The sequence below is a fragment of the Acanthaster planci genome, linkage group LG03 (assembly GCF_054643075.1).
Source record: "Acanthaster planci isolate LZ-2023a linkage group LG03, COTS_SCS, whole genome shotgun sequence".
Lineage (NCBI taxonomy): Eukaryota > Metazoa > Echinodermata > Asteroidea > Valvatida > Acanthasteridae > Acanthaster > Acanthaster planci.
Window position 1 is genome coordinate 13,947,938 of NC_141779.1, and position 23,013 is coordinate 13,970,950.

Below are 23,013 nucleotides of genomic sequence, written 5' to 3' on the forward strand. Positions count from 1 at the left end.
TGGTGACAGCTGGGTTTGGAGGATTCATTGTCACTCAAGGTGAAGTTTAAGGCCATGTTCAAACCACTTGCCTACATCTCGTCGCCACTTTCGAGAAGAGGTGAATTTCTCACCCGAGAGGAAAACTTAGGTTTTGAGAAAATTCCACTTGAAGTTGGTTTCTTCTTCAAATGCTTATTTCCCCAGTGTTTAGCATGCCCGTGACTTGCAATGCGTGTAACCAGTGTTACTGCAAGAAAGAGGAGATCTTAAAATGATACAAAACTACCAAATAAAACTTATACCGGCAGAAATCAATAAAAAATTGTTTATTAATTAAATAAACCGATTTTTCTCTCCCTGAAAATGCTAGATTTCATGTGACTTTTGTCTGTTCATGAAAATGTGCGCTGTTCTTTTTTATTTTATTTTATTTTGTTTCCATAAGGGCGCCCTTATTAATTTCTGTGGGTTTAATTTCTTTTACCACTAAAGATAAGGTCGGTAGGTCGAAAACAAAATCCTTTAAAAAAAAATTCCATGTTGCTGGTGTAGGGCTCTGCATGAACCTCAGTGGGCCACGGAAAAGTGTGGTATACCGAATGTTCACACGAACGCCGACCGTCGCTGTTGGTCGTTTGCGAAATCATAAGTTTTCAGGGCTTTTGTTTTCAAAGGTCATGCTGGCCAATTTTTTCCCCTCAGTTTTCTTTGGGTTTAGGTCATTTTAGCAGGGTCGGCAGGGAAAAAAAGCTTTTTTCTTCGTGATTGGGAGCCCACATTAGGGTCGGTCGGAAATGAGAACCATAGAATATAAAAAGGGTGCCCTAACCAACAGCGAACAAATTGCCATTTACAGGTTAGGTATTAAAAATAAATATAAACACAAAAGACAAAACTAACTCTGATTGCGATAAAAAATAAAGTTTTCAATACTTAAAGGTTTCATAAAAAAGTTAACAAAATTAAAAAGTATAAAAAGTACAAATCATAAACCATGTTTTGCTGTAGTGCATTCCAGGTGCAAATTTGTTACATTTGTATACATTTCCTGCATCAAATTTGCCTCTTCCTGAACAAGGCAAAATGAGTTTGCCCATGCACTTGCCCTTTATTGCTAACACTGTACATGTATCAATGGAAGACAAATTCGCCTCTTTGTGAAAATGAAAAATGCGGTTTAGTTGAAATATGCCCTAGGTAGCTCATCGTGATTTGGCTGATTTCGGTAGATCTGATGAAAAGTGATTACACCAAGTTGTAGGTATAGCAGAGCCTATTGGATTTTGCCTGGAAATAGAAATTTGAAAAAAATAAAATCATGATTTTGGGCCAGAGTGTCTCTTCGTGAAAACAGGGACGATCTGGCAGTAAACGAGGCCAGATAGACTGGGGTTTAAGCTGCACTTGTAACATGCACAGCAGCCAACGCAATTTTAAAATCTTCAACTTGTTCAAGGGCTACTCGTCTTTGTGAAGTTTTTTCAGTTGGAAACCTATGCCACAAGCTTATGTATGACATAAAAAACAGGTCATGCCAGGTTTTCTGCAAAGTGTGAGGCTTTCTGGGATGTGGCTTACAGAATGTTTCTGGACCCAGTTAGCATAACAGGTATGATATTAATATAGCGCCACTGCCTTGAGCACTAATACAGAAGGTTATGTGCCTTCCATGACATTCACATTGTAATTAAAGTCAAGCAGTGCGTAGAAAGCATGCAACTTTTACCATATGAAATCTGTCTTGGATGGATTTAAGGAATGTTTTTATGGACCCAGTGAGCAGCTATATGTATAATGATGTGTCACCTTGGACACCAGCACAGGTGGTCATGTGCTTTTTCCATACGTGTAGCAATTAAAGTCAAATAGTGTGTAAAATACATTCGACTTGTACCATAGGAAGTGTCTGACACCAAAAATGCAGAACCGGATGGCAAACATCGCAGAACTGCAGCCGTGAAACCGAATGGGGGGCGGTAGACTGTATCGAACGTGATGCCGCGGCAGCCATGTTCAGGGATGCACATACATACAGTTATACAATACATGTATACACTTGCCAACCCCTCACTGCCTGGAGGCTATGGTATGCGATACCGTCATTAAAGCACACGATGGGGAATAGACAAGACATGAGCAAGTATCGAGTCAAGTCTTCTGGACATCATCTTTTATTGAGGTATTCTTACACTCTGAATTAACACTTCACACAAACTCACAACTGTGCTCAACCAACAGCCTTATATTAAGACCTTTAATGTTTTTATACAAGATTTTATTACATCCACACATGCAGTGTGCAACTTCAACCCTAGGGCATAGGACTCATACATGTACATGCATTTAACATTGTCTAGAGTTTAACCTGTGCATTTACTTTTTACATCAGTAAGCAATGATTGTAATGAAGTGGTGAACATTGTATAGAAGATAGAGGATGGGCTTTAGAGCATACACACATTGTATGTGGAATATTAATTAAAAAATCAAATTTATTTGAGGACCTCCATGTATGGAAGTGTTTGAAAAGATGTTGAAACTTTGACTTTGGCAAAGAATATCTGTATTTATTGAGAGATTTTACCTTGTGCTTTAACACTTCTAGCCTCATGGTTGCCAGAGAGAATTGCACTTGTTCCATTGTGTTTCCAAGTATATGTATCTGTGCATTAGTTACGGTGTCTGTCCGAGCACTCAAATGAATATTGGCAAACCGGGCATACAGTGTATGCTCCATGTGTTGGGAGGGCAGGCGCATTCGGTGTGTTACATGTCTGCACACGGATGAAATTTGGTTACACATTGATGCGTAGGTGCTCTTGTGTTCAGTAAACTCAGCCAAGACAAATATGAGTGGATGTACATGTATACGTACACACTGTGTAGAATGACACCTGCACTGGTGAAGTGAACTTTTGACAGCCACAACACCCGTTGCATATTTCACAATCATTTATGATTTCATTGTGATGAAGCATTATACAGAAGTCTTCCTTTTGCATGGGATTTTTTGTAGAAGTGGAAGTGATTTTTCAAAAACGTGGATTGTCCCATTAGAATCCTACTCAGTCCCAGTTTTGCATGGTAACATTTAATCAGTCGGAATCAAACATCTACATGTACCGGTAGATCTCATCTAAAAAGAGATTTGTTTAATTAATGCAAAGTAATAATTTCTTTGTAAAAAATTGTCCCCATTGTCGGACACGTCAAACTTTATGACATTTTTTTGTGCTGCAAAGAATAACACAACAAAATAAGCAAACTACGTGGAGATATGCATGCGTAGTGCTGCATGTGTCCAATCTGAGTTTCAGCCCTAGGGCTGCATTCCGCATTTCCCACATACATCGCATACAAATCTAGCCTAACATTATTAAAGTGAAATCTTTTCCCAAAAATACACAGCTTTTGAACAGTATGTCTTGCATAATATACATGGATTATATTATCACACATGCATTTGTATTATTCATAATATTTACACTTGTCACAGCACTCCTCTGTATCAAACTTATTTTACTTACACCTTTATTGAAACCTTGCTGTCAGATTTCTATATTAATGAACAATTGTACTCTCAAGTATTAATAAGAAGTGAAAATAAATTGTAAGGTTACCTATACCATTTAATATTCAAGTAAAAGAGTAAAATCTTAATACAATCTAAGAATATCACCCAAAAATATTTTTGCTAAAACAAACATTGAATCATAATTTTTAATCAAACTACATGTATAATACAGAGAACCTCCCCCAAAAAATCAATGTCAATAAAATAAAACCCCTGAAAATCAACTTCGTTCTTATATACCCCAGTATCTACATATGAAGGAATTGCACACCATTACCCAGTAATGTGTAGCAATTAATGTACATTTATACAGTCTGAGTAAGAAGATTCGGGTGCACCGAGGCTAAAAGACTGAGGTCTTGATGCAGAGAAAACTGTCAAGAATGTCAAGGCTACAGTATACTACAAGTAATTAACTCTCATATCATTTATTACTGAAAAATATTATATAAGTTTTGTCACCTTTGTAGGGGAAAAAAACCACTGCAATATACTGGTACTTTGTGATTGCTGATTCAAATGATTTCATCCTCCAAACCGAAATGGAAAATATACAATTCCCGCATACATGTAATCTACCCATGATGCATGTGTACATGTATCTGTTGTTTGCCACCAATGATCGGTGTCAATATTTGTTGAATAAATTAATGTAATGAGTTAATAACTGAGACTAAAATCCAAAATTGATATGTACGTGTAACTTGCACAACACAGAGAGAAGCTTGTATAATAGAATCTCTTTAGTCAGGAGGAGACTTTTTAGCGAGAATTTTTAAATTGTTTTCTGATTTTAATTTATTCTATCCGTCAGCCCCATGTTCAATTTCAAAAATGTTGTTTTAATACAAGCTGTGGTGCTCCGTGTCATTAACAGCCCTGATAAACTCCTCAACTGTGAAAGGTTTCAGGACCATTGTAATTGATGTTTCAATGAAACGAGTAATTAACCTCTGCGGCTTGCTTCACGCATGCAAGGTTAGATGTCACGGATGGCCAAGTAATCCAAACATTTCAATAAATGAGTAGAATGAAAATGGCACACCTACATGTACAATTACATGTGCCCATCGTACTGGAGTAATGGGTGTCACCCACACCTACATGTACATGTACATTTACAATTACATGTGCTCATCGTGCTGGAGTCATGGGTGTCTATATATATTCCAGAGGGCCAGGCACTCTTTCTTGGGGGACACTCATCGGCAACAATCTCATAAACTATCAACAGTAAAAGGGGGTCAAGTTTTAGTGGTTTTTAGTTTTGGGGGGTTTTTTTCCAAGCAAATGATAAATTTTCAACCGCGTTCATCTTTTATTTCTGAATTTCTTTTGCTCCCCCCTTTTTGCTCTTTATTATTTTTCAATATTTGTTTCCAATTTCGGGTGAAGGTTGGGCAAGCACCCCCTTCCCCCGTCCCACCATGTGATGCCCATGATTGTAGTGCTCTGGTTTCCCAACTCAGCCTTGATTTAGATAAATGTTTGAGTCAGGAATTTCATTTCAGCAATTTCAACCCTAAATAAGCTAATGCCAATGGTAATGTGTGGGAGGTTCTTGTACTGTACGTACATGTACATGTACATGTAATGTATGTATTTCAAACAGTTTTCCTGACAGTAGCACTTTCACTGACATTTACCATAGTCACTTACTGATATGTTCATGCATTACTTGGAGACCTGGAGTAGAATCAGATGTACCTGTTTCAAAAGCAATGAGTCCTTTACTTTTTTATCTTGGAAAGGTACCGGTACATCTGTACATGTATGTGTACTTACATGTACATGTATTTAAATGCAATGACCACATTATGTTCGCCCAACATGATCCATCTGCATGAACACACAGTCAAAGTCTGTCCTCTGGTCTGTTGTGTTTGTAGAATTTATGTCTTTGTTTTTGATTCGTACATTTTGTATTAATGAAAGTCTACTGTGTGGTAATGGTGATATTTTTAATTCAGTAACTCCATCTATTTTATATACATGTACGGTGCACCTGTAGGCTCTATGCCAGAAAAAAAAATTGAAGGTACTGGAGTCTTGTACATGCACATGTACAGTATGGATGATATGCTACGGTAATACAATAATGGGTGCAAAACTTATTTCAACAAGTACATGTCTGCCTTTTATCAGGGCTCAAAGCATTATAAACACTACCAGCAGCTTGAATGCTGATTCCTTGTAAACAATTTTAATGGCAGTACCTACGTGTACCACCTGCTGACTGGTACGGATGTAAACATACATATGTATGAGCACATATGTTGACTCTACCTACGTGTACATGTACATACCTGTATGGCAAACTGGTCATCATGCGCATCGACTGTACTGCTGGCAATTAACAGGATTAATATCAATGGCCAGGTATTATTTTGACATAAATTTTTTAATTCACTATTTTAAAGGGCATTCTGTTACCTCTTTGGTTTTTATGCTGGTGAGTAATTCCATATTCATGAGCAAAGCTCTGATGTCATTCGAGGAAGAAAACTGAAAGGTTACATCGGTTTGTGCAAAAGAAAATGCCTATTCATAGATTTTGCTGTTTGAAGGTCTAAATGCGAACACTTTTCAATGCATTTAATCCTGAAATGAATGTCACATAATTTTCATTCACTGGAGAAGAAGAGGGCCCTTTTAAAATGCAGAAAATTTAAGAAATTAATTAAAGCTAATTCGAATTTTGCTTGTTCTGTACTTGTGATTTTGGAAGGCGTTCAAACTAAACATCCAGGCTCTTAAATTTTTAAATGCTGCTTTTACTGTTTTGTAGATGTTTTCTTCCTTAAACATTTGTAAATGACTGACATGTGTGTTAATGCTTAATGTAGCCTTTTTTCCTGCAATTAATTACATGTATAAATCCAATGAGAACTTTTTAATGCAGGTTCTGGCACAAGGAACAGGAACAAGGTTCGTAAACATGGTTCTGGAACAAGAAACCACTGAAATTTTTACCCTAACCTTCTATATGCAGTATAAATTACACAGGATCTTGTTGGACTGAGCATGTGTTCCAAAGGTTTGGGTTAATACAAATACTCTGGGAAAAACTAAAACAGAATCTGGGAGTTAAGATACCCCATTTATTATGTACACACAGATGTCTGTCTTCTGTGAGATCTCTACACCTTCACACCTTGAGTTCCTGTCATTGCTGGCAAAGCCACTTTTGGCTGCTGCAGTGGGACTGGTCGGACGGGTCCACGTGGTTTGCCCGGTAGTCATGCAACTCCACTGCTTTGCCCAGGCTCTCATTGCTGCGGGCAATCTCGGATGACCGCTCGCTCTCTGAGTGGCCGCTGTGGGTGCGCAGGCTGTAACCGCGAGAGAAACGGCGCGGGGCCCTCCACTTGGAGACGTTGCTCTTTTTCTTGGACGGCAGGTGCGGGTTGTCGATACGTAACGACTTTGTCTTGTAGACCTCAAGCTGCGTGTAGAGTCGCTTGAGCTCTTCCTGCAATCAACACCATGTCATCACATGAAAGACCAGTTTATTATTTGAAATTCAGACCATGAATTTGTATTCTGACATATTCAGGTATCTCTGGTGGAAACATAGTGATGTGAACCCTAACCCTCCTTTATCCTTTGAGATTCACCTGGAATTTAAAGAGGATTGTATGGAACTGGTGTGGACATGTACCCGGTACATGTACGAGTACATCCCAGCTTCTACCACTTAACACTAGACTTGATGAGAATGGTTTCCTATTCATTTGAAAATTTTGGACTCGGCCCAGCACTCGTCCTTTGATGTACTCGGACTCAGAGATTTGTACTCGGACTCGTTGCCAGTGTACTTGGATTTGTCCCAGGACTCGGGCCCCTAAAGTGCTCGGAGTACTCTGTACTGGGTTTTGAGGACTCCGCTTCAACACTGCAATTTTCCTATGAGCCAGTTTTTTCTGGATCTACCGTACAATAACTCATGTCCTGCCCGCCGTCAATTCCAACCCCGCCTATGACAAATACATGTAACACCACCTTGCACTGATTTGCAGCTGTTTGGAAGGAATTGTTTATTTGAGGACTTCAAGCAAATATGTTCTGCAAATGAAACAAGTCAGTGGCTTGAGTCGTCCTACCCTCACCCTGACATCTTCAGGACTGAAGTTGTGGTCATTGTTGATGTTGGAGGAGCTGGAGTTTGGTCGATGGAATGAGTTGTGCCACTTGCCATCGTACACCACCCGTGAGTTCACACGCTCTCGAAAGGACTCGTCATGCAGAAGCTTGTGTATGACTTTGATCTTGGAACCAAAATGAAACAACATAGGAAGATTTCATCAGGGGCTCAAATAAAACTGTTTCTTTTTCTAGATATTTGAAGAAATAACTAAAAGGTGACAGTCACTCATCATTCCATTACATGTACTTTAACCTCTCACATTTTTTTTATTTTTGCAGTTTTGCGGTTCCTAACCTTTTTGCTTTTCTCTTCCAAATGTACATGTACGTGTAAATCCTGAGTGGAGCTTTCTGCCTTGAAAAGTACATGTAACTGTGACAGTACTTTGGCAAATTGTTCAATGCGATGTATATATCGCGCGCTGTACCTGGTGGACTGAACATAGGTAAAGTAAAGATCCTCTAACTTTTTTCAACTTTCCCATCTAGATGTATCCAGATCTATCACAGGTAAATTAATTCTAAAATAATAATACATCTTCAGCCGATTAATTTGTCTTGACAAATACTTTTTGTAATTTCATCTGCAGTTTATGTGGAAGATACCACACACTATCATGTAGACACATGCTAATTTTCAAAGTGAAAGGTTGCCATACCTTTGGAATAAAGATGAGTGCTAACATTACAGTAGTTGTGAGTTGAGACCTTAGGAAGTACATCAGATAAATCCAGTCGGGAGCAACCTTGCCCCATATGATATGTCTGTGAACAACAACAGATAAAAATAAATTGTGAATAAAGTGAAAATATTTACCAAAGATACTAAGGAACTCTTTAAAAGCTTGAAGTAGAGTACAGGTTTTCTGCATAGGCATACATGTACATGTAGCTGCAGGATGATTTCAAATGTGTTTAGCAGTGACCTGTACAGCTGAAGCGAATGAAATGATCGGATTACTTGTATGTATGAATTCTGAGAAATTCGACTGAAACATTGTATCAACTACTTGTCCATTTTGGATTTGTTTGAATATGAGTGTAAAATGAAATACCTACCTAGTAATGTAAAGAAATGTGCAGAAGATTGTCTCGTTATAAATGGCTATGCTGATGTAGCGAGTCTCGTGAAATTCACTTGGGGCTGCACGAACTGAGTAGCAAAGGTAGATTCCAAACAGCAGAAACAGAATCTCAACTGAAAATGAGGAATAGGATTCCATTATTAAAATGCACACATACTGTAGGAGTCATGGGAATGGATTTTTATTTATCTTTTAAGTATTTAGTTTGCCCATTATGACTAACTGAGCACTGGGAGTTCGGTTGTGCTCCAAGCAAGTGTAAAATATTCACAAGCTTGCTTTGGAATGTTTGGTTGGACTCAAATCAGTGACCTTCTGATTGCCAGTGCAGTTGTCTGAATCACTCAGCTGTCGATGTTCATTAAGATCAGCCGACTGGTTAGAATCCAATCTATATGTATCAGTCATAAAGCAAAATTGTTAATTTTTTTTCTGAATTCACTCATTTCAACCACATAATCAGGGTGGATCAACCGAGTGGTTAGAATCAAACTTCAATCATAACGTAAAATTGTTAATTTTTTCTGAACACACCTATTTCAACCACATAATCAGGGTGGATCAACCAATTAGTTAGAATCAAACTTCAGTCATAACATTGAATTGTAAAAAAAATTTCTGAACTCACTTATTTCAACAACATAATCCCACCACTCCATCATACATATGCTGAACTTCATGCCGGAATCCGTCAAGCCAATGGTCACAATGTCCACATTGCAGTTCTTCACACTCTGCACGGAGAAAGTTGTCCAGGCCGCCAGATAGCCGGTCAGCACAATGACTATAAGGAACAGCCACTTCAGGACGTCGCGGTCACGGACCAGGACCCGTGTGGCTGACCGAGTTTGGAAGATGGCAAGCTTTCTGCAAATCAAAAGAGCAACATCAGTGACAGAGTTGCATGTTTGACAATTCTGGAATTCAGCTTCACGACCTTTTAAAGCTGGTTGATCACTCTTCACTTCAAAGATTCCATGACAGTTTGTTCATCAATATGGATCACTGCTTTCTCTACTGTCTCAGCAAAAACCTGTTGGAGAGTGGAACACTCGTTCTGTGGCTAAACCAACATTGGTTTTGTTGTCGTATTGTTCTATAAATATTTTTCTAAACAAAACCTTGTCCTGGTCCCAGTACAATTTTGGTTGGTTCCATTTTCATCTTCCATTATTTTCATAGGATCACAAACAGAGATTTTCAATGTAGGTTCTTTCGACAGGTGTTTCTTTGACACACCATTTCAATTCATTTGTATTTGTTCTTGTGTTTGTGTACACCCGTTACTCCTCACTCAATACCCCATCTCCAAGGGTGGATAGGGAAGCGGGCAATAAAACAAAGGTGCCCTTTTTGTTTTTTTTGAAAAAGAATGAGGAAAGGCTGTTGTTGGTCTGATTCACTTCCATTTCTTCCAAAAGCATGTACATTGTAAAAACCCCAAAATGTGGCCTCACGCTACATACATGTATAGAGAGGCCATAAAAAGTAAGACAAAAAGTTCAGAATTAACCCCCCCCTAAATACCCCAAAGTTCCACCCCCCCAATAAAATTTGGGGTGTGGATTCACCCTTACCCATCTTCAATTCCTTGGTATAGATTCTGCTCTCCTGTCACCCGTCATCGATAAATACCTCCAGATGGTAACTGGTTATACACATATTACTGAACATCTTGAATCAATAGCAATGGTACTATCATGTGGGACATCATTATAGAAGTCATAACTGATGCAGATCGAGAAAGCAAACATGTCCACCGGCTCACTTCTTTCAGGTTTGGTAGTCCATACATGTACACTGTACATGCTTTTTAAGTTGGTATACAGTGTACATGTACCAGTACCTCAACTGCTTGCACAGTCATTTCTTACAGGTGCCACCTTTTACTTACACTGCACATTACCCATAGGGCACATGTACATGTATGGCTGTGCCAGTATTATAATACATGTTCACAACCTTGTAACGCTGAATAGTGGAATGATCAGGAAATCTCAAAACTGCAAGCACCACTACCTTAAATATGGTATTGAATTAAAGAGACCTACAGGTATATACATGTAAGGGACCTAATGTTAGAGACATAAACCAAAGTGACTGGATATGGTTAGAGCCCTATAATGTTTTGTGGAACCCTCCCCCCAATTTTTTTTTGGTAAAATTACGGTTTTACAGTACGGTCTGATACAATGATTTACATTATAACTGCTACATGAAGCAAGACATGGTCATAAAGACAGCTTCTTGTAATGTGGTGCATATTGTGTCAAATGTGTTCTGGCTCCTAAAATAATAACATGAAGAACTGACTATATGATTATATGTACCGGTAAGTATGTCTTCTCAAGTTCAATTGTGTGAAATTATCAAATTGATTTCACATACTTAACGTCCATAATGTTAAAATGTAGTCGGGGTTCTCGGGGCCTGGAAAAGTCACGAAAAAGTCATGGAATTTGGTAAAAATGACAAAAGTCACAGAAAAGTCATGGAATTTTTCAAACACTACTGCTCTCAGAAATAAGTGCAAAAATGTGTTATTTTATTTGCAACTTTAAAAGTCCAAAGAGTCCAAGAAATTGTGGTATTGGGTCATGGAGTTTCATAATTTGGTCACGGAAAAGTCACAGAATTGAACTGTTTTTTAGGTGCAGGAACCCTGTGTAGTGCCCGTAATGTTCACAATTTGATGTTTCCATATCATACCTTATTCACCAAGGTATATGTACTGTACGTACATGTACAAGTACATATAACCGTGTCTTGTTATGTGTACATACAGTATGTACATGTATACTGAGGCCTATACATGTAAACTTGACTTGAACTAGATACCATTTTTGTATTAGAGATAAACTTTCACCGTAATTACTTAAGCTTGTTTTTTCAAAGTGCTCATAGCCTCTGAATGTACGTAATACTGGAATTCCCCAAATACATGTACGTATGATATGATGATTGTAACATGAATTTATATGGCATACCATTTTACTCTTTACTTCAGCTTCAGTTCTTTGTGTTCTAATTTTGGAAAGGCTGGCATTGCACAGCTTTCACCGTTGTAATTAAAGGGCTGTGTGGCAAGTTGTGGTCATCAGTAGCATTGATGATTTTGACCAAGTTATTTGGGGCCGATTTATTTTGGCTGTCAGGGATGGTCTCGGTAGAACCACGTACGGTCCCCGGGACATCACCATCTAAACTGTGCACATGCATGCTTGACATTTCCAAAACTGACAGCCTGTTGACATTGCTAAGTGCTTAAGTGTTGCCCTGATTCAGTCCACAAGTATAAATAGAGAAACAGTATCAAGCTGAGTCAAAGAACTATGGAAAATGGCATTTCCCTTCCTTTAAGGGAGTAGTTTTGGGTTTGGTTACTTGAAGGGGGCAGTCGGGTTTGGAAAGTAAACCTCTCCCCTTCAAAAAAGGATATGCAAATATACCTGTATTTACCTTGGCTATGCATGTAATTAATGCATATCCATGAGGTAAATAAGAACACAAGACAACATTCTCCACATGGGATGTCAGAAGCTTCCCCTCAGAGTAACTGTATCTGTAGATGTCATCTTTATCAATTCCACCATGCAAGGTTGACGTGGTTGAAATTGAATGTATTGAATTTAGAAATGTAAGATGATGGTATGAGGGACCACTCTGACTTTTAAATTCCTATTTACCTGAAGTGCAACTAAATAAGAAACTCTCCCTGGGGAAAGTCATGTGCCGAAAGTAATTTCTTAGCGTAATAAATCATGAGTGTGTGATACACATGGGTCTGTACATTGTAGCTGGGGGCAGTTTGTGAAATCAAAAAGCTAATTTAATTTCATCCTCCAAGCCAAGAGAGATCAGTCATTTGGAAGTGTTATATTGACAGCCAAATATCCAAAGCTTGGGAAACCGCTGGAGTGTTATGCACTGAGGCAGAAATTACTGGGCAGAGCTTACCAAGTAATGAACAGTACATTCTGTTAATGTACATGTATAAATGCATTCTGCAGAGTGCATTACTGTCGGTAATGGACGTTTTGATTAAATGGTGTGTTCTCATACTGTATGCTGTTCATGACGATTAAGCTGTTTGAAGAAGGCTGCATTATTACCCTCATCTTGGGCATTGTAAAAGTCGTGGCATGGTGTCTTTTTATTTCAAATAAACATCACAAAGTCTTTCTCCCATGTTTCCTTATTTAAGGAAGAAGGGTTGGTCATGAAGGACCGTTGTATAAATCTTGGGAGCATCTTTCACATTGTTACTTTGACCATGCTTGTTGTGTCCATCATTCGTATTTCTGTGTGTATCTCATTATCAACTTTCATTATCGCTTAAGCAAAAGGTGACAGCCACATGCTTCTTTATCCATATCACTGACGCAGGTTTCTGTGAAAAGCAATGAAGCGGCAGACCCACAATTCCTTCATTTTTGTCCATCATTCAACAATATGACAGGCCATGCCATCTCCTCGGCAAGTACACTTACATGTACAATATACGCACTCTGCCAGGGCTTGCTCAATAAACAGAGGCGGAACTCATTTATTGAATTGTGCTGACTGATCAATGGCATGTGATGAGGCAACTGAGATGCTATCAATCTCAATTTCAACCCTGGGAGATTTCCAAGGTTTTATGCATCTTATTTCCACTGATTGTAGACAGGTAGAGTCATTCTCAGGTTAGTCGAGAAGCGTTGTGTGATTATACATGTAGCTACATGTACATGTAATTGTACATGCACAAACTACGCATAAATTGAGTTGTACATGTACCACCTACATGTAATCAAGACATCAGTGGTCATATGAACCATGCTTGCTTTTCCAAAGCTGCAGTTCCTCTCTGTTGGAGAATAGCACAATTCAGAGGCTGCAAATAATGCAGAGAATGTGCACTGACCACTCGACGTTACTCATGTGGAGTGCACATTCTGCAGGAGAGTCACAAAAACCAAATCTCTGTGACAAGATGTGATATGAGTCAGAGGGCAAGATAAAATCCACAGTGAAGAATCCAGCATCACCAACTGCTCATCAGATGTACATGTACGTGCATGTCAGCCAGGGTTTTTAGAAATTTAGCAGACCTTTTACAGAAATGTGACAATAGACCGTATTCACGGCGTCCCCAATTTCATTCGTATTCCTGAACGTACAGTATGAATTTGAAACCCTTTATGGGATGGTACCAGGTAATGTGGGGGGGTCACAATGAAATCGTAGAAGATAGTCAGGTTCTTTGAATTTAACGTTTTCAAATAAATACACTACGTTGGGGAATACGACTGAAATTGGGGACGCCGCGAATATGGTCTATTAACACGTATGTAAACCTTCTCGTAGAGTTATTTTCATTTTGAGTACATGCCATATATAAGTTTTATGTTTGTTTCTCTTTATAGTCCTACCCCAAACATATCTGGCAGACTGGCAGTCGAATCCAAAAATATTTGGCAGACTGGCAGTTTAATAAAAGTGCATTTTCAGGCAGTCAGGAACAAATATTTCAGACGCACATAGTGCCTTCACTTGGTGTTTACTTAGTCATGATAGACATTGAAATTCAATTACTTTTAGCAATCCATTTTGATGCCAATGTTGGGATTTTGTAACGAATTCTGTTTTTGCCAGAATCAGGGTTGTAATAAAATTTGTAGATGACCACAAAACTCTCTTCTCCCCCCAATTTAAAAAAAAATTCTCACGCCTTGGTATTTAAGAAACCACCCCTATATGATACATCCACGTACATGTACATGCGCTCATAGGCTATGAAAATGATGCCTATTTGTGGAATTCTGCGAGTGCATCATGTATACATGTATACATTTAACGTCGGATGTACTGCATATATACCACACCCAGCCAACATTAATACAGTGTAATGGAGTCTTGTGCATCGTCTTGAGGAGTATGCTGGCACAGTTGGAATTGTGTATTTCTTTCACCTTTGGAGAACGACGGGATTAGGGACAAAGCTAATCCATGGATGTTTGCTTTTTATCCAAGGAAAGGAACTGACAGATAAATTGCCATGACGACTGTGGCAGGTTGCCATGGAGGTGGCAGTTTTATTGTGCCTTAGAGACTGCCGTATCCTCACAGCAGTGTGATCAAAATTGATAACTCTTTCACAAACTTTATTTGTGTGGAAAGGGCCCAAACAAAGCAATCCCAGCTTGGCAAGTTAAAGCTAAGGGATTTCTGAATGAGACATTTTTCACGATCATTATAATGTTTTGCAAAGTAATTCCAAATGTACACGTAAAGGCTTTTGCATGGATTTTCATGTTGCAAGAGTCATCTTCAGCAAAGTGTCTTGTGATGTGTCTTGCAGATACTGTCTTGTGATGGGTCTTCAGGATAGTGTCTTGTGATGGATCTTCAGGATTGTGTCTTGTGATGGGTCTTCAGGATTGTGTCTTGTGATGGGTCTTCAGGATAGTGTCTTTTGGTGGATCTTCATGATAGTGTCTCATGATGGGTCTTCGGGATAGTGTCTTGTGATGGGTCTTCATGATTGTGTCTTATGATGGGTCTTCTGGATAGTGTCTTTTGGTGGATCTTCAGGATAGTGTCTTGTGATGGGTCTTCAGAATAGTGTCTTGTGATAGATCTTCATGGTAGTGTCTTATGATGGGTCTTCAGGACAGTCTTGTGATGAGTCTTCAATATAGTGCCTTACTATGCCCCTGTAAAAATTAAGATCAGTTGTGTCTTTTGAATGATTACAGTTCATTACTTCAGACATTACAGTAAGCAGATACATGTATTTTGTGCTAACAGCAGTTTTTTTGCCATTCTGGGGACCTTTTTTACCTGTATATTTTCAGGACCAGCATGCCATAGGCTATGGCGAACCCCCAGCCGCGCAGCCAGCGCTGCATGAAACACACCAGGATTGAGGGATGGAAGAACATAGCGGCCAGCTCGGAGTACAGTAGGAATGCCCCCAGGAGCACCACCACCAGCATCCACGGACTATCACAGTTTATCACCTGCAAGGCCAAACCAGATATAAACTGTATTATTGATCCAGCCCCGTGTTGATCCAGCTCCGTGTTTTGTCCAAAGCTTTCCAGCGCGCTCAGCATTGTCTATGGTGTTGTTTGGTCGCTTTACACCTGAACCTAAAGACTTTTACTCCAAAATACTCTGGGGAGTCAGGTTGGTGTAGTGGTGCTTCCTTTGCCACCCACCTCTGCTCACCATAGCTTCATTGAATCCGGAATCCCACCCAGGTCGACAGGTGGATAGGGTTTTCAGTCCGTAGTTGATTCTGTGAGATTTCCTGTAATATTTGTCTGGGGTGTATCTCCTACCCCTAAAACGGAGAATTTCTTCATTGTCTCATCCCCCCAGTGGCTGTATTGAGAACTGTTTGTAACTGAAAGGGCTTTACCCTGGCAAAATCAAGAACATTGATATTCTGTGAACAAGTATCTGCAAACATGTCCCTGTTGATGTCCCGGAAGATGGTTCAGCTTGGGTGCATCGTGTACAATGTTGGACATCCCCCATGTCCCGGGTACTAGATGTCTCGGGTACAAATTGTCCTGGGTGTGAAATTTTGGGTACGAGATGTCCCGGGCACGAGTTGTCTCGGGTACGAGATGCCCCGATACCCATCATGTACACCTTTGAGGACATTCTGATGATTCTTTGGATGAAAAAAATTGAATAAGCCTGACGGAAATTACTGCGTTTACAGTGTTTTAATGAAAAGTGTACGTCTTAAGATAGATCATAAAGCCTGTGTTGTGCACACAGGAAATGCTTTGAAGGATGGCATTAATTAAGCATACACTTCATTGTGGTGTAAAAGATTAGGTCTTGCAAAAGACGTTTTGACAGCTTTGTTGCAGTTGTTTTAGACGTATAGTTTCATCAGTAAGCTTTTCTAGAAATTCTTCTGAGAGGAGGGTCATCGCATTGACTGAACCCGTGTGAGAAGAAAAGCTTGGCCCTAGTATTTGAATCGCATACTTTGGATGAAAATAATTTCATGTCAAGTAAATGATTAAAACCAGCTGCTTGTAGAACCAATGGCAGTTAAACTGTGGCATTAAATTGAAACAACAACCCTTGCAATCCTGTTAGAAATAAATACCATTTCTGGTAAATCCTCTGACAATTCATCTGACGCCAGCGCTTCGAGCTGAGCATTCCAGTAAAACGGCTAATGACCTGGATTAATTAAAGTGGTCAGAGTGGCATTCTGGCATCGCCGTGAAGGGTTACTTTACATATTTGCACTGAAGCGACTGCTTAAATTGACTCATTAGTGATTTGCTGTTAGAATTTAATTGTCTAATGTTACAATGCGCACTCCGGAATTGAAATGCGGAGATATTGTAAAATGCACAATGAAATAATGAGCATTTTATGTGTGGTATTCAAACAAGAAACGAAGTCACCTCCTCCTGTAATGAGAAGTAAGCCTTTCTAAAAGCAACTTCAATTACCTTCTGATTTACATGTACGCTTTTAATTTGGATTTTGCATACAGAACTTTATAGATGTTCTTTTTTAATAAACCCTGTGATTACACCCCTTCTTAGCCCCCCTCCCCCTACCTGTTTTCTATATTGACAGTTGCAACCTCGTCAGCCGTATGCACGCAGTCACTATTACAGAAAGCCCGGTGTCAACTTGGTGATGATGATGACCCTGCCAGGTATTAGTTATGTCAGCTATCTGAACAAAGAATCTGTTCCCTGCACCACCTCCTGGGGTATCTACCCCTGTTTGCCCCTCACCTTGAGGTTTTTGTACTTGAAGACCACCGCTGCCAGCACCCCCGTCAGGAAGATGCAGATGCCCTGGACGGACAGTATGAGTATCCGCAGCAGGATGTCGTTCTCCAGGAAGCAGGGCGAGTCATCCATGCATGTCTCGCAGCCCTCTCGACACGGCAGACAGGCGAAGCCCTCCTCGTACATGTTGGGCTGGCCCATTTGCATCAGGTGGTACTCCCGTTCCACGTCGGTGCCTTGGAAGTGGTCCCTTGACTGGCTCTTATCCGGGAAGTAGAAACTGTCGCGACAGACGCACATGTAGGTTCCACTCTGAAATCCCATACCAGGGATGTGCACGCACTGTCGGGAACAAAGTTCAACGTGGGTTGTTAAATGCGTATACCCGGAAAGGAATAGATGTGTATCCTTATTGATAATGTTCGGAAATTGAAAACACGAGTACCATAAAATGAAGTCTCGTGACATCAAAATTTTCCTAGAAAAATAAGGCATGGCCAGCATATGTCATGATGTCGGAGGTAGTAAAGCACCAAGGCATATTGGAAACTTGACCACCTAAGTCATTAATCTATTCATCAGATTTGTTTACTGAAAATCTAAGACTAGATAGCTATTCATTTAATGTTTTTTAATTTCTCATGGACATGAAATCGTGTGAGTTAGTAGATGAGTGAAACAGTACGCATTTTCATGAGTACATGTAAGTACTACACATTGGCTACTAGGCCTACCTACTTGCAGTGGCTGGTGTGTTACATAGTGCACTGTGATTGGTTCATAATTTATGGCAAGTATTCTTGGGTGAAGTTGCCCGAATGACGGTGGTTTCTTGCTCTGAGAGTAGATTTTATTAGCGCGTTGGAAAGGAGAACAAAGATGTCGCATACTGTGATCTTGAGAAAGTGAAGTTTGCGGATGTTAATGAACTTAGTGAAAATTGCCATCGTGGGTCTTTCTTTCTCTTCCCTATCTCTCGTAGTTGTAGTGTCTCTTGACTTGTTGCTTGGTTACTGGCATTATACATGTATGTAGGGCAGGTTATTAAAGCACGCGGACCCATGTGCTCCCGGTGGCTGAGTTCGAGCACTGTGCCGGAGTGAGCTGTTTTCTACCGAGGCTGAGAACTTCTGGCTACATGCAAATAGACCTGACCGCTGTATCATCCCGAAGCATCCACCATCTTGAGTACTTGTACTGTAAGATTTCGCTCCATCACGGTGTGATTGTGAACAAGCGTGCTACCCACGGGAGGAGCAAGCGGCTAGTTGTTAATCATTAATATGAAGACCATTAGGTGGTCAGGGCGTTGGTTTCGTTACAGTTAGTCACTTCAGTTTTCTATGCATCCGAGAGAAAAAGAGCAATTATTTATTCGTGACTTACAAACGTAGAATGATAGTGTTAACTTTGGCAATGAAACTAATTGCCGTCTTGTTATTTTGGTTGAAATTTACTAGCCATTCATACACACTTTGAAATCTTGTACTCGAGACCAACTGGTCACACATATTGGAGCTGTGTTCGTTTGGAGAGCCAGATTACTTGTTGAGATTCACATTGCACATGTATTCTGCTCTGTTGCCGTGGTGCCACGTGATGCAGTCTCTCGGAATAGGATGTAGATGGCATCTTCAGCAGCAAGTCCAGATCAGCCTCAGCGATAAGTTAGAGGAATTCATCATGTGCTGCCAATTACAGCCCCGCTCCTATCATAGTAAACAGTCGCTGCGCAGCCCCACTTAAAAAAGGGGATTTGGAATTGTTCCACCACGTGCTTGAACCTGATTATACCTAACTCCATCCGCTCCTACTTAGCTTGTGCGTGTTGCCTCTTCCCTGGCGTGATGCGTTGTCAGTGTTGCTCGAACAACCTAATAACAGACGTCATCTAACCAAAGACTGGCCGTCGGTTAGTAAACAAGGATAAAGCACAACGCATCCTTGGAAGCACCTGAATACCTTTTTCCCTCGTAAGGTAATCCTATTTGACGTGCTGCGAGTATAACTTTAATAGACCATGCAGAAAATCATTTTGCTTGAATGCAATGGGGGCAATTTCAGCATTGCCGGTTTCACCTGCCTGGTTGTGTCGGCATCCGACTGCTGTTTTTTGCCAATTTGCTGGAAAAAAATATTGTGCCTTTCATTGTGCGTATACAGGCAGTATACAGGAAAATTTTATGGGAACTCTTTCTTCGAATGAAAAATAATCTCTGTAGGCCTACAGAGATCAGCAATGTGTCAGAAGTTAAGGCAAGTGGGCGGGGAGTAAGGTTGGCGTAGTGTTTCTTTCCTTGCCTTCCACCTCCGGGGACCTGGATTCGAATCCGGATCGGTCCACATGTGGATTGGTTTTTCAATCCCTACCAGCGTCCGTGGGTTTTCTCCGGGGTTTCCTCCCACCTGTTAAAACTGAATATTTCTTGGATGAACAAATATAGATAAATCAAGTTAAACCGCACGCCAGCGTATTCGCGTGATCACGACTCATCTGGAAGGTTTCCACTAATAACGGAGGCACTATGCTAGCTATAATGTTCAAATGTCATGTGCCAAATCATTTTGTGCAATGGGCCTTTCGTTCACAAATATTCACCGCTATTTTGTGAGCATGGGAAACCAATGTTTGCCGCAGTGCCACAAAATGCGCAGCTACTGTACGCTTGTTTTCGAAAGGGAGATGCTTTCGTTTGTATGCTAAAGTGCTATTCAGTTGGGCTCAACACCCGGTTTGAATAAACCTTTTGCGAGTGAAATTTTAATAAAATCTGGTACATGGAGTTTGTGAAATTCACGTGAGCATAATTTGAATTCTCCATACTAATGAGACTGTTACCATATCTCGAGATTCGGGGCAAGCTTTTGCTCAGTTGCATAAGAGACGCCTTGCACCAATACACTGTTTTCAATGAATAAGAAGAGCACAAAGGAACCAGTCCATTCCAGAGATGACGGTCGCTATGCAAAAGCTTGCACCGAATCTGGAGTTATAGCAACAGCGTCTTTAGTAGGGAATTTTTCAACATGGTGCGACGCACGAGCTCAAAAGTTGTTTTGAACCTCAGCGCATGTCTGAGGACTAAAGCTGATGACATCATTAGACCAGAAGTTAAGTAGAAAGAGCTAAAATGTTTCTGAAAAATGCTTAAAGAGAAAATCGTTGAAAATATTTTCTGGACTTGTCTATCAAATGATTCATTAATGTAGATTTCAAGTTTTTCCAGTTTTACAATGAACTCATCAGATATCACATAGCAGGTAATTAATCATTAATCTTTTTTAATCTTCGAAATCAATGTAAAATCGTGAAGCATCTTCTTATTTAAACTATTTCTGTGACGTTACTACTTTGTTCAAAGTGTAGATTATTTTTACGAATCCATAGCAAACTGTAGATTCATACATTACGAATCTACAGTTACTGTTACACGAAAATTCTGTAGATTTGTTACGAATCTACGGTTTTTGCTGTCCACAATAATTGTATTCATCACGAATTAAGTTAATGTTTTACAAATCTACAGTTGTAGTAGATTGGTATCGACGGGGAGGGTATCCTCACTTCCACCCCTCCCCTCGATTATTTTATTTGAAAGTCATAAAAGATAACTTGCTTTCAAAAATTTGTGAGTCCCTATTAAAAGAAAATTGTCCAAATTGGACTAGTAACGTCATAAAATATGTTGGATTAGCATTTTCCGTTTGTGTTTGTTGCGAAATTGCCTGTAATCGCTTAAAATTGGTGGATATAATAAGCATCAGGCAGTACACGACTTGACTGAATACCTGCTTTCTTGTTGCATTAAATTTCTACGGTAAATATAAACTTTAAACTCACTGTTCTCCTTTATCACAATTGTTCTCATCATGATGGCATTGAACTACAGTTGGACGATTTTCTGCCTAATCACTTAGCGTTTGTTCATCGCACGAAAGCTTTTCTCTTGTTTGTAACTAAAATGTTTGAATATTTACTTGATTTTTCAGTACTTTGTAAATTATTCACATTGACCAACATTCAGGAAAGTATATGAATAATCATTTATTCATTTCAGCACATCATGAATAAAAAATGCTAATTAGTAACGCATTGGTGTGTAGTAGGAGCGAGTGTGTTTGAATGGCCAAAGTATGACCCTGCGCATAATGCACTCGCGATAGCAGAGATACTACACTTCATACAAACTGTCATCGTCGTTATGATGTAGGATCTTACCCCTTGCAGTGGCTTGCAGCTGCAGGGGGTTAAGGGACACCGGGTGGCGCACCTGCCCGCCTTCTGGTATTCATTACCTTCCATGTCCGCCAGTGATACATCACTCTGAATGGAACCTCACTGTCAAGAAACAGTCCCGGACCTGAAAGTGCTTTTCCAAAAGGCACCACGGCAGAACAGAGTGACTTGCTCCCAACATAATCCCGGACCACACAGCCCAGCCTTGATGCAAAATGCATGCTGCGAATTTTTTTCTTTTTCTTCTTTTTTTCTTCTTTTTTTATTGCTAGACGCTTAAACCAGTGACCAAATATGGCGCCGATTGCATCAAGCTTATTTCCACATCTCGTGTGGAGAAGAAGGCCTGCATGGGCTAAAAAAGTGACTTCGATCGACATTCAGAAAATGTCAGAAATGTGCTGTGCGTCATGTCAGTGATTAGACTTGTAGATGTGACTCAGCCAGTGACTTGATTTGGTCGCGTGGCAAAGTGTGTCAACTGCTACTCGGAAGAGCGATGATCCAGGACCCACGCGCATATAGAAAAGAAAAAAGACTGCCCCACTTGCAACCTCACACTACAGTCTATTCAAATGTTGGGAGCCATAAAAACAGCGCCCTCTGTAGCGATTGGAACAAAGTAAAGTCCCCGTCCATAAAATTATTATTAATTTTATTACATTATTATTTTAAGTTTAAAAAAAAATTAATTTCGGTTCAACAGGTGCTTTTCTCCATTCAAAAACGCTTTTTCCGTGTAATGCAATATAATATTGCTCGAAATGTGACGCCCATGGATAGTGGGCGGCACAAAGTAAACTGCAGAATTCTGTTGCTCCATGTTGGTCATTTCGGGGATTCCGACTACACTTGCTGGCTACGCAATGATAAGTTTAAAGTCCACTCTCTGTCAACCTTATAAGACGTGTTTGCTTACTCAATTACGTTGTCCAAAACCTTTAAACAAGGTCAGTTTGTTTTGTGATAGAACCAGTGTTGTAGTCGAGTACTTTCCGAGTACCAACGTTCTCCGCAAAATACTGAACTGGGTAAGAGGGAATACAGGCAGAGTGCACAGGCATTTGATGGTAAATGTGCAAAGGTAAGATTACAAAATAAATGTTAGACTTCAGACACTCCCAGTTGTGTAAAATTTCAGTTTTAAGGAGAAAAGTACTTTTAATCAAACAGTGATGGTCTGAAGTCATCATGTTGCTTTGTAATCTTACCTTTATGCGTGTACCA

The 23,013-nt window shown here is 39.9% G+C and overlaps 2 protein-coding genes across 14 annotated transcripts in view; one reads left to right on the forward strand and one right to left on the reverse strand.

Annotated features, from left to right (window-relative positions):
* Nucleotides 1–23,013, forward strand: part of LOC110990234 (cytochrome c oxidase assembly factor 1 homolog) — a 58,586-nt gene that overhangs the window by 11,410 nt on the left and 24,163 nt on the right. Inside the window, exon 6 of one of the 13 annotated variants that reach the window (XR_015424629.1) lies at nucleotides 17,389–22,870. The exons of 9 other annotated variants lie outside the window; for them this stretch is intronic. The gene's annotated coding sequence lies outside the window, so the exon portion shown is untranslated. Of the gene's footprint in view, nucleotides 1–1,881; nucleotides 2,142–13,173; nucleotides 15,766–17,388; nucleotides 22,871–23,013 lie in introns of those variants that run through there. 3 more of the 13 variants (XM_022255136.2, XM_022255149.2, XM_087133933.1) reach the window with 3 other exon arrangements.
* Nucleotides 2,131–23,013, reverse strand: part of LOC110990225 (metabotropic glycine receptor-like) — a 50,925-nt gene continuing 30,042 nt past the window's right edge. The window contains exons 3-9 of the mRNA XM_022255114.2: nucleotides 17,553–17,891; nucleotides 15,613–15,791; nucleotides 9,416–9,654; nucleotides 8,762–8,900; nucleotides 8,362–8,467; nucleotides 7,666–7,824; nucleotides 2,131–7,028 (exon numbers count right to left, since the gene is read on the reverse strand). Coding sequence (XP_022110806.1) covers nucleotides 6,723–7,028; nucleotides 7,666–7,824; nucleotides 8,362–8,467; nucleotides 8,762–8,900; nucleotides 9,416–9,654; nucleotides 15,613–15,791; nucleotides 17,553–17,891 — 1,467 coding nt within the window. The 3' untranslated portion in view covers nucleotides 2,131–6,722. The remainder of the gene's footprint in view (nucleotides 7,029–7,665; nucleotides 7,825–8,361; nucleotides 8,468–8,761; nucleotides 8,901–9,415; nucleotides 9,655–15,612; nucleotides 15,792–17,552; nucleotides 17,892–23,013) is intronic.